The following is a 12,312-nucleotide window of genomic DNA, read 5'->3' on the forward strand; positions in this document are numbered from 1 at the left end:
AAAAGGAGGATTGTAGAACCTATGTCAAGGAACTGTCATGATTATCAAATGATGCAAATAAGCATAGGTAGCTATTATGATAATCTGTTCAGTGGATGGACAAGGGCTGTCTGAGAAAGTCTGCAAGCACCTTCCAGCTGCTTCTAGGAGACCTCTAGGATTCTGCTCTGGAATCCACCTGGCGGCTGTGGAGAAAAGCTAGAAGCTTACAGCTTCCCCCACTACATCTGCAGATGGGCTGACAATCAACCTGTCTGTGGAGCACACTGGGGCAGACATTTGAGGACTGCAGTGCCTCTGTGTACTCACCTGACCTTACCAAAAAAGAATCACAAGTGTGTGAGTTTACAAAAACAAGGATTCCCGAATGGAATGGAGAGATGCAATGCTGAGGCCTTCAGACTGAGACCACTGGGTTTAGAAGAAGCCATGTGAGATTTGCTTCAGACTGAACACTAGTCCCAGGAACAATAATGTAAGTAATTGGGGAAACATCAAGGGGAATAGGCAACAGATCAAGCCACCAAGCAGGACAGACAAAAACAAAATGCAAAAGTCAGATCACTGGTAGATGCAAGAAGCCCATGATTTTCCTAATAAGTTCACACGTAGGATCTGGGCTAAAAGTTTCCTTATCTAATGAGTAACTTTCTCTAGTTTATAATAGTGACTTTATCAAAGTGGATTTAGTGGATTATTTGAAAAGCATTCTACAAGGTGGTATTTCATTCTAGGGGCCAAATGGAGAACTTCAGAACTACTTGAAAGAAATTATCTAAAAGTCTAGATAGTACTTACATCTGGGAGGGAGTTTTGTCTGCTTGTCTACAGCAGCACCTGACACACAGTGCTCCATGAATATTTGCTAAATGGGTTTTTCCCATCTTTCGGCTTCAACCTGTAATGGTTAGCTTCATGCTTAACTGGCATGTGTATGGAAGAGACAGAGAAAAAGCAGTAAATTCTATGCATCTTTCCTGGCTGTTAGCATTGTGCCGCACCTGCTCCTGCCAACGTGAATCATTTCCACTCACTTCAAATGGATAAAAATGCAAATATGTAAATATAAAATTAAAAAAACACACACACAAAGCTAGGAGAGGAAAAAATTAAGATGACAGTGCAGAGCTCAGTGTTTTAATTAGCTGCTGTCAAAAAGCCAAAGTGACCTGTCCCCTAGAGCAATGGCTCGTAACCATGCTTGAGGCTTTCTCTTTGACAATCTGATGAAAAGCTGTACTCACTGCCCCAGAAAAATGCACAAACACATGCAGAAAATTCTGCAGGTAAATTCAGGAAGCCAAGCACCCTCTGAATTCAACAAAAGTGGACCCAGAGACCCAAGATTTTATGAAGCAGTTTTTCTTCTTACAGAGCAGAGTGAACAGCTTATGGGTACCCAGGAGACTTTAGTAAATGCCATGAATTAGGTGCTGTACGCATGCCTCATTGATGACTGGTGATCTTCCCCTCTACCCTGTTGCTTTAAGTAATTAACTCAGACGAAATTACTCAAAATTAGTATTCCAACTAGATCCTCAGAATGGCAAACTTCCTGATTCAGACAAGTCTATACAAAGGAAAGGGAGGTTATGCAAAGATATGCAATATCCTCAAATGCCACAGCAGCTCAGCCAGTATTGTCATTCGACCTAAACTTAACATTTAGAATTCTAAGTGAGAGGCAGTGAGTGGAGCCCAGTGGGGATGGGAGACAACAAAAAGCTGTTGTTGACATAAACATTTCAACAAATGCCTTCTGCTCAACATAAAACTTGGAGGACAGAAAACATAAGTGAGTACCAGCTTTCAGATGACGTTTGATCCCAAGTAGTCATCAGCTGTGCTGCAAGTCCCTTGCATTTTAAAACTAAAAACTAAAAAGAAAATAAGAATAGCAACTGGTGAGCTAAAGGCACTGATGGCGATTTCTCCTTTGCAGAGAGCACGTGGAGTAGCAGGACATCCCAGCTGCTGAGGGAGAGCCCTGCTTTCTGGTCACTTAGAAAGCCAGTGGGGGGTGTTCCTGAAGCCCCGTGGGGCTGCTCCTGCTCCTCTAGGCCCCGTTCCACCTCTGTGAGGAGGAGGGCAGTCTGATTTTTAAAAATTCATGCATGACTTTCGGGAAAAAGAAGGCAAGGAGTCTTCCCTGGCACTCCTTGCTGAGTCAAAAGCAGGCAGAGACAAGCTTGGCCTGCCCTGGAGGAAGGTTTGGTGCCTTTCTGCCAGCTGCTTCTACTAGGAGCTCCATGAGGAAATCAGAACTGAGGAAACTTTAAAGGGAAACTTTATGGGATGGTGTAATAGATTATTAAATGCTTAACAGGAAAACTTTCCTTTAGAAGGGCAAGACACGAGTTAGTCTGCATATTTACTTTCCCTGAATTCTCCTCTACATAATGTTTTTAGCTGTAAGGTTCAGCACACAGTCCACACTGAATATTTGATCCAGACAGTAGAGAATTCAGCAGAATCAAAGTGGGCACCACTTGGACACAAGCATTAATGGAGTTTTGGAGTTTTAATCCTCATTTGTCCTGAAAAACAGCTACCATAAATAACCAAAATATTGGGTGGAAGGTAATGCAAATTAGTTTTCTGGAAAAGGCCAGTATATAGGAATGTATTCTCATGTAGTAAAAAGAGAAAACCATCTCAGAGAATGAGAGTGCAGAACAGTGGTTTCCTCACAGACAAGGAAGGAGGTCAATGGGACAGGTGGGTGGGGCTTCAGCTGTAATTCTGATTTATTTCATAGACAGAGAGGTCAGCAGTAAATATGGTAAAAATGTTAGTATCTATGAGACCTACATTGTGGTTCAGGGTCTGTTTTATCATTTGAACTAATTATGTGACTGAAATACTACATAACTTAAGAAAAAGAAAGTGAACCCTGGCACAGAAAGATGTTGGAAAGCTGTCTTCTCAGGTCCATGAAAGAAATGTGCAGAGCACTGTGTAGTTCAGAAGCCCAAACTCTAGAAATAATCACAAAGGACGGGAGGGTGCTTAATCCTAGCCTCCACCTGCTTATGTGAAACAGGGTTTAATGTGTGGGACATAATTCTGGGGGAAATTCCAGGATCTGGGCAGGCTCCTGGAATAAAACTATTTAACTTGAAGCATCAAATACGGACACTCAGGAAGACATCAATCCAGGCAGTTTAGAAATCTACATGTTCTGTAAAGTGAAGTTTTGTGTCTCAAGCCCCAAACCATAGCCAGTTCCCCAAACTCTGGGGTTGGCCTCTTTGCTGCACACAGACCCACCAGCCTTCAGGGTGCCTGACGGAAGACAGGGAGTGACGGTGGAGGGAGACTGGCTGTAGGAGAGGGAAAGGCAGAGCCCCTAACATTCTCCTTTTAAGACTGAACAAATGACCTTAGTATGAAGGTAGCACATGGAAGGCTCAGAGGTGTCATTTCTCTCCATCCACAGCACTGCCCTCCCTCTGATGCTCCTGTGGGAATGGATTCTGATTGCGAGTGTGGGGCGCTTTCCTTGATCCCTCCCCTACCTGAAAGTATTACCCCCTAGATGCTCCCCTTGTCTACACGTGGTGAACAGAACCTGTCTCCACTTTCACCTTCTCTTCTGTAATATTCCACAATGGTCAACAGAACACCTCCACCAGTCTGTAGGTATGCAGTTAGCACAGACTATGGAATGTTTAAGCTTTTTTTCTGCTTTCTAATTCAGAGATTCTAGGAGAAATTATACAATGAGCATCTTTTTGAAAATAAGAAGTATCTACTTATAACTGAGAAAAGTACTACTGTTTGTAAAATATATGTTTGAACAATTCTGTAAAACTTGTGTGGCCAATTCCACATTTCCTGTCTTTGATACAGCTTTACAATAGAAAAGCATATGAATGTGTAAAGTTAGATAGACTTAACACTGGACTTCCATCGTGGTTCTCAAACAGGAGTGACTTTTGTCCTCCAGGGGATACTGATGATGCTCAGAGCCATTTTTATTGTCACATGTCTTGTGATGCTGATGATCAGAGGCCAGGGAGATGGCCAAATATCCAGTGTCACATTGGACAGTCCCACAATAAACAACTCTGTCCAGGCCTGTGGCACAGTGGGTTAATCCTCCACCTGCACCTGTTCTAGTCCTGGCTGCTCGTCTTCCAATCCAGCTCTCTGCTATGGCCTGGGAGGAGAGTGAAAGATGGCCCAAGTCCTTGAGCCCCTGCACACGCGTGGGAGACCTGGAAGAAGTTCCTGGCTCCTGGCTTCAGATCGGTGCAGCTCTGACCATTGTGGCCATATGGGGAGTGAACCAATAGAAGGAAGACCTTTCTGTCTCTGCCTCTCCTTCTCTGTGTAACTCTGCCTTTCAAATAAAAAAATAATAAAATCTTAAAAAAAAAAAAAAAACAAAAAACTCTGCCCACCCAAATGTCACCTCTGACCCAGGGGTACCTGCCTTGCTGCTTCCCTACAGCATCTTGCCATGCAGCTGCTTGGTACACTTCTGTAAGACAGACTCACACTCACACTTGGAAGTGAGATATGACTCTTTCCTTGCTTATTTTAGAGGACAGACTGTTTTAAAATCTCCTTGTAAACTGAAAGGGCCACTTTGGCTATCCCTCATGAAAAACACTAACAGAAGGGATACTGAGAGAAAGGCTCTGGAAAAAAATAGACCACACTTGTTGCTTTCTTTTCTTACTCCCATCCTTCTGGTTAAGAGTTTCTAAAAAGGGCCAGCATTGTGGCGCAGTGGGTTAAGCTACTGCCTGCAGCACCAGCATCCCATACAGGCATTGGTTCAGGTGCTGGCTGCTCAACTTCCAATTCATCTCCCTGCTATTGCACCTGGGAAAAGCAGCGGAAGATGGCTGAAGTCTTTGGGCACCTTTGAACTGTGGGCACTGTGGGAAACCTGGAAGAAGCTCCTGGCTCCTGGCTCAAGTCTGGCCCGGCCATGGTGGTTGCGGCCACTTGAGGGGAGTGAACCAGCAGATGGAAGATTCTCTCTCTCTCCTTCCCTTTCTCCATCTCTGTAGCTCTTTCAAATAAATAAAACAAACCTTAAAAATAAACATGGTTTCTAAGAGGGGCCAATGCTATGGCGTAGTGAGTTATGCTGCTTTCAGTGCTGCTCTGCTTCTGATGCAGTTCCCTGCCAGTGTGCCTGGAAGGCAACAGAGGATGATCCAAGTGCATGGGGCTCCTGCCGTCCACATGGGGGACCTGGATGGAGTTCCAGGCTTCTGGTTTCAGCCTTGCCCCACCCTGGCTATTGCAATAATTTTGGGAATGTACCAGCAAGTGGAAGAACACTCTCATCCCTCTTTTTCTCTCTTTTATCATCCTGCCTTTCCAATGACTAAATCAATAAATCTTTTTTTTTAAGAGTTTCTAAGATAAATAAAATTACCTCCTTTAACTGTCAGGAACAGCAGAGTCCTCTAAAATCGAGGTGAATGTCAAGCTAAAGGAACAAAGACAGCTTGTAATAGATTCTTTAAACTCTAAGTTCTTCTTTTTCTTATACCTTGATTAAATTCTTAATAAATATAATGCTGAATTAGTGAATAAAAATGGCTGGAAGAAATAATGCTGCTGTAGCTGAAGTTTAATAATGATTAGTCTTCCACATTTATATTCTGACTTGATTTGCTACTGTTTACATATCTGTAGTCCCATTAAGTATTAAAGTCCTTGATTTGCTATTATTTACATATCTATAGTTCCCACTAAGTATTAAATTCCTTGATTTGACAGGAGCATCTACCATCTATTACGCTATTTCATTTCTAAAGTACTTTGTGTTTGTGAGGCACACTATGTTCAACCACTACATGCAAGACCTGTGTGAAGACAAAGCATAGGTGGATATATGATATATAACACTTATATTAGCCAATAAATTTACAAAAAAGTTAATGCTATTTTTTTTAGTATCAAGAATGGCTACTTAGCCACAAAACTACTAGAGCAACAGAAACAAACAGTTCATGAAAATACAGAATCTATATTTATATTTTTTGTATATAGCCAGTTTTTCTCATAATTCTAATTCTTCAATATCTATAAGCAGTTCAATGCTGACAACTGTCTTTCAATTATCCTCCTTGTAAATACACACACAATTCTTGTATATATGACACATAGACATGTGTGTTGAAAAGACAGGTGCTGTCTCTGACTCCCTGACTCCTGAGCACCCTATCGCCCCTCTCTCTTTCCCTGATTGGGCATTGCTGTAGTTCTCTGTGCCTTAGTTTATGCCCTACCATCCGCCCAGGTCTCGCCTCCTTACCTCCCTGCATAGATGCACACACTCAATGTGAGAGGCTCCTCACCAATGGTGCTGTAGAATAAAGAGCTCCTAGCCTCTAAGAAAGGCAGGTCAACTCTGGACAACCTACTGGAGTTGTTATGGAGATTACAAGAGGCAGCCAATGGCAAGCACTTGGTAACCCTTTGGTGCTTCTTGATTGCTGCTCCTCCTTTCTCATTCAGGTTCTGAGGGACTGGAGGCCCCAAGACTGTGCTCTGCTTCTGTGGACTAAAGACATCTTATGCACCTGCCTAATTGCCCTTAACAGCTTTCACTGCATAACCAGAGCTGGCTAAATTAAAAGGCAAATATGACTGGTAAGACCTTCACTACATAATATGGATGGACTTCATTTGAAGGGTAAAGAATGACATCAAAATAGTATTTGGTCTTTAAAAATCTTGAAAGGCCTAGGCCAAAAAGTGCGATGTGAGGGAAAGGAAGAAACAAAATGCGAGGCTGGAAGACCAAAGACCAATTTCCTTACCTCACAGTTTTCCTGAGGGTCGCTCCACTGAGCTTTACTTATTCACAAAAACAAACCACAAAAAGGTTGAGGCCAAAATATTTATATACTGAGAGGCACACACACCTCATGGGAGCTGTGATGACAACCTCTGGTCCAAGCCTTGACTTACTGAACAAATGAAAACTTTCCAAAATGATCAAATTGCAATTGTTAACTGGTTCGCCCACAATGCTATGATGGGTCAGTCTATCAAACATGGAGTTAGATTATGAAAATATAAAACTCAAATTAACATGGAGGAAGATACATCAAAAAATAAACAAACCAACAAACAAAAAATCCTCAAGGATGGTAAAAGGTACGCTCAAGCAGACCAAGGCATGCCTGAAGCAATCTGTTCCAAGCAGGAACAATACACGTGGCTACGGAGCTGCTCAGGCAGAAGACAAGGGTACTTCCATGTTCTCTATGGAGCACTTACACACATTTTCCCATTTCATCTCTAAAAGACCTTACAGAATACATACTATTGATATTTCTGCATTTTATGCATTAGAAGTCTCAGATAAACCTACTGGAAGTGCACACACCTAGTAACACAGTCTAGATCTGAATTCATGATTTCAAATAATATACCACATTCAGTTGTCCCTCAGAGTCATGGTTCCACCAAAATCTGTAGATACCAAAATCCATTGGATTTTCAAGTTCCTTAAATACACTGGTGCAGTATTTACCTATAATGTATGTACATCTTCTCATATATTTAAATCATCACCAGATTACCTATCAAACCTAATAAGGTAGAAATGCTATGTACATAGTTGTTATACTGTACTGTTTAGAGAACAATGGCAAGAAAAAGAGGTTATTGTTCAGCAGAAACACATTTTTTCCTGAATATTTTCAATCTATAGTTGTTGAAACCTTGAACGTGAGACCTGCAGATCTGAGGGTTGACTGTGATCCATATGCTCAGTCATCTTTTCATCTTTTCCTCCCACAAAGTCTCTAAACATTGGATATCAGGAATTTCTTTCAAAGACTAAATCTTCTGAGAGTATACATAATTTTAAAAACCTTTAAGATTATCAAGAAAAAGTAAACATTTGGTAGCTAATGTTGAGAAAACTTTTACTAATGGAAATATTAATAATGTTTTAAAATCTGTCAGTCCCACTGCAAAGAAATAGAATTCTATAAAAATTGTAATAATCCCATGAATACTTCAGTTCAGTGGCAAAAGCAAATGGTATTAGCCTAAAGCATTCCTTGGCTTTGCCCTAGAAATGCCAATCTTTCAGAATTCACACGGAAGGATATCACACTTACTTTGACCTGAGGGTAGGACTTCTTGTTCTTCTCACTAGATGCGCCAGGAAGTCCACCATGGGATGGGCCTTCACACACATAACGGAAACGAAATCCTCTCTGCAAAGGCAAACACAGAGCCAGTAGGTTTGATACACGCTTACTGAAACTTGCAGTGATAGTTACATACAAACTTTTAGGTCTTACGTATACCGCATGAAAGAAGAAAAACATGACTTTGAAAGAAGGAGACTCTAACCGAGAGTTACTCTCCCATCCTCTCCTTATGAAGGTGATATTGAGAGTGATCTGTGCACTGAGACATGGTTGAAAGGCCAGGGTCCTCAGCCGGCAGAACCTCTCATGCTGTGCACATGCAGACAGCAAACTGCTGAAGAGGCAAAGCCTCTGGACTTGATGTGCTATGCTTGTTGGAATCACAGCTTCCTCATCTCCAATTGCTGCTACCCAACTACGAACTGAGCCAAGTTATTAAAAGTTATGCTTCTTTGACTCTTATTTAAAGGAATTCTTTTATCTACTATTTGCAGTCAGTTTAGGGAGACAGAAATGTCTGCACCAGTGTTCCAGAACATATCAGCTAGGCTGTCTATCTGGTGGGCTTCTCTCAACAGTTCAGAGGATAGACTTTTGTTTTTATGATAATTGACATGTGCAAGCTCAAGCTTGAATGCTAATCAACCTAAATGAATACAAACCAGATAGTCCCCTTAAATAGTATCTAACCCAGGAATTTTTAGTTTATTGATGAAGGGTTAGCTAGAAAGCTCTGCTTTGTGAACCACAGACCAATAAATATATAAATGCCATGTGTTCTCATCTGTACAAGTAAGAAGATTATACCAGACCATCTTCTCTGAGGTCTACTTCAGTTCTAAACATTTTATGATTCATAAAGCTACCTTAATTATGATTAGGTATATTTGAATATAAAGAATAAAACCAGGACAGTTATGTAAATGGACCTCACTGTCATATTAAGGGAGCTTTCATTCTATTTCCAGCAAGACTCAACTTTACAATGATGCCAATTTTTTGGCAGTGTTTGGTAGTCTATTAAGTAGTCACTTGGCTGGGTGGTTTTCCCTGCTCTCAAATTTACTCTGGGTGAAAAGAAAATTAAGTTAATCTACACTAAGAGATATCCTCAGTATTCCTTGATTTTTATTGTGGGAATGACTCCACATAAACAGTGCTAGACCATCAGACCACCAGGAGTACCCCCACCCCACATGCTGCTTGTCGGTGGGGGGTTTCTACCCCACACACTCATGTAAACACAAAGGTGTGAGCAGTTCCAAGCTCATGGACCGATGTCAAAGTTTCGCCCTCCTTAGGGCATTTCTTCATGCTTTGTGGGGTCTCGTGGTCTCTGAGCGGTTCAGGTACTTTGAACTCATTTAAATCTCTGGAAGCATCTGGAACTGTTCCTACATTCTCTGAGGACTTCCTGATTTCTAAAGAAGATTGGCCCTAAAATATACTTCCTGGGGCAAGTAAGGCCTGAAGTAAATTTTCTGGTCTGGGAGAGTTCCTCAAGGCACATCAGGAGCTCTGCAATGTCTGACCAACTTATCAGAGAGAGACTTGAGATAGCTCTTACATACAGTGCCTCAAAAAGTTCCAGAGCTAAACACCAGGGCAGCCTTCCGAGGTGAACTTTTAGCAACAATTCCTGTTTTACTTCTTACAAAACTCAAATTGTAAAATAAGCTGCAGGGGCAGGTGTTGTGGCACAGCAGGTGAAGCTACTTCTTGGGATGCCCACATCTGCTACTGGAGTGCCTGGGATGGAGTCCCATATCCACTTCCAATGCAGCTTCCTGCTATTTCACACCCAGGGAGGCAGCAGATGATGGTTCATGAACCAGGTTCCTGCAATCTACAAGAGAGATCCAGATGGAGTGCCAAGATCCTGGCTTTGGCCTAGCCCAACCCTGCCTATTGCAGGTGTTTGGGGAGCAAAGAATCAAGTAGAAGATATCTTTCTCTGTCTTTCAAATAAATAAATTTTAAAAGAAAACAAGCTACACACTCAGCCTTATACTTTTTATAAGTAAGGTCTTTATTTCTGATAACTGACTGAAATTTCTAAAGGCATGAAAAAACAAACAGAATATGCAACAATTAGGCTCCAAAACTGACTAATCATAAAAATATTTATACTTGGCTGATAATCAGTTTAAACACAATTTCAGTCTATAAGCAGTACTAGGTAACTAACACTGAATAACACTCAAAAAAGCTGGATATCATACAGATCAGTGGTCTCTGTGCGATGAGCCATCTCCCTCAGAGTTGGGGAATACCCGTGGCAAAGAGGCCCAAAGGAAAAAAGAACATTTTTCTAATTTAAAACTCCTTTGATATTTCTGGAAAACTATATACACATAATGTTTTTGTATCTTACTGAGAATGGTGTCAAACAGAACATACACAAATAGTCATGCCTTAATAGCATGCTTATGGTTTGAAAACACTTAATAGGTACTACTCATGGTTGCCTAGGAGTATCTAAAGTTCTTTGTAAAGACATTTTTAACCCGAGATTGAAAATTTATAATTCATTTTCCGGTAAGGTAAGATTTCATCAAGTGCATACGTGAATGTGTTTCTGATTCTAAATTTCTGAGATTACAGGTTTGCCAATCCACAACCATTCATCTCCGTAACTCCATTTGCTTCAAATGAGTATTCAACCTCAAAGGCAAGGCCTTAAGTCAGAAAGGCTGACTTAAACATAGCCCTTCTACTTTCACTGAAGTCAGGCATCAAAATTACATCAATTTGGCTTACACTTTTCCACAGATAATAAATTAAAATTTTACATTAACCCTTCAAGTAAATTTTAATTTTGGGACTACATAAGCCCTACAAGTCAATTTTTCCTTGTAAGTGAAGGCCTATAATAATGAATTGCCTGTTAACATTCTTATTATAGAAGCAGGCATTTAGTGTAGATGTTAAAGCACTGCTTTGGACAACCACATCCCGTAACAGTGAGCTTGGGTTTGAATCTCTGCTCTGCTCCTAATTCCAGATTCTTGTTAATGCCCTGGGAGGCAGCAGGTAATGGGTCAGATAGTTGGTTACCTGCTACCCATGTGGGAGACCTGTATTGAGTTCCTGGCTCCTGGTAACACCTATCCTCACCCTGGGGTGGGCATTCAGGGAATGAATTGTGTTCTCTTGCTTTCTCTCTCTTTCTCCCCCATCTGTTTCTCTCCATTTCTCAAATAAACACTAAAAAATTTAAAATATTCTAATTATAGTGATATGTTCATGAAAACATGTATTTGAAAATATACTTTGGTATGTAGATAAATGCATTTTATTTGATTAATGGATTACCCAGATCTTACAAGCTAGGAAATTTTTCAGAATGCCAGATGTAGAATTCTACGTAGAATCTCAGGGGATAAAATTCCATGGGAGGGTCTTTTAGGGAATCAGTGCCCTGCAAGAAATCACCACTACAGGGGGAAACAAAGGCAATTTTTCACGGCAATGTGTAGAGTCAGGATGTGCCACTTACGAGGAATGACGACAATGCCCCAAAGGCTCAAGTGGAATTCCTATCCCCACATCAAAAATATGCATCTAATTTTGGCCTCTGGTGAGCATTAAGACATTTACATACTTTACACGCTGACCAAATCTTTTATATATATATATATATATATATATATATATATAAAATGTTGTGATTATGAAAGCCATAATGCTGTGTTTGCTTTATTTAAGTTCTTGACTTGTGTTCAATGTTACAAAGCGTGGAACTGTTATATACTCACTCACCTGAATAGGAAAAGAGCACTTAAGAAAGGAATTGCAGTCTCAAGAGACAGGTGTGTGCATCCTCGGTCTCACACGAACATGATAAGCACACCCATTCAGAGATTTAGTGACTCTGTCCTCACTCTGTAGGGGACGATACCATTACTTCTATCCCCTACTAACTGAATCCTCCCATAGGTGGATATTAAAGATTCTCTTCCCTTCTCTTTCACAGCACTGGTCCCATCAATTTCCAGTAAGTAATTATCCACAGATTTGCAACATGGTAAGGCACCCCTGTCCATTCTGAGCTATCTCTCCAGAATCTAATGCTAAGACTAAAAGCCTGAAAAGATAAAATGTTCCTCTCTTGATTCAAAGAGGCTGAGTCCAAAGCTAACACCGGAAGGAAGAGAACTCCACAGTCCAG

General features: G+C 41.0%; 1 protein-coding gene across 1 annotated transcript in view; it reads right to left on the reverse strand.

Annotated features, from left to right (window-relative positions):
• Positions 1-12,312, reverse strand: part of NFKB1 (nuclear factor kappa B subunit 1) — a 130,262-nt gene that overhangs the window by 76,958 nt on the left and 40,992 nt on the right. Inside the window, 1 exon segment of the mRNA XM_062199816.1 lies at positions 8,106-8,204. Coding sequence (XP_062055800.1) covers positions 8,106-8,204 — 99 coding nt within the window.

This window comes from Lepus europaeus, chromosome 8 (assembly GCF_033115175.1).
Source record: "Lepus europaeus isolate LE1 chromosome 8, mLepTim1.pri, whole genome shotgun sequence".
In the NCBI taxonomy this organism is placed as follows: Eukaryota; Metazoa; Chordata; class Mammalia; order Lagomorpha; family Leporidae; genus Lepus; species Lepus europaeus.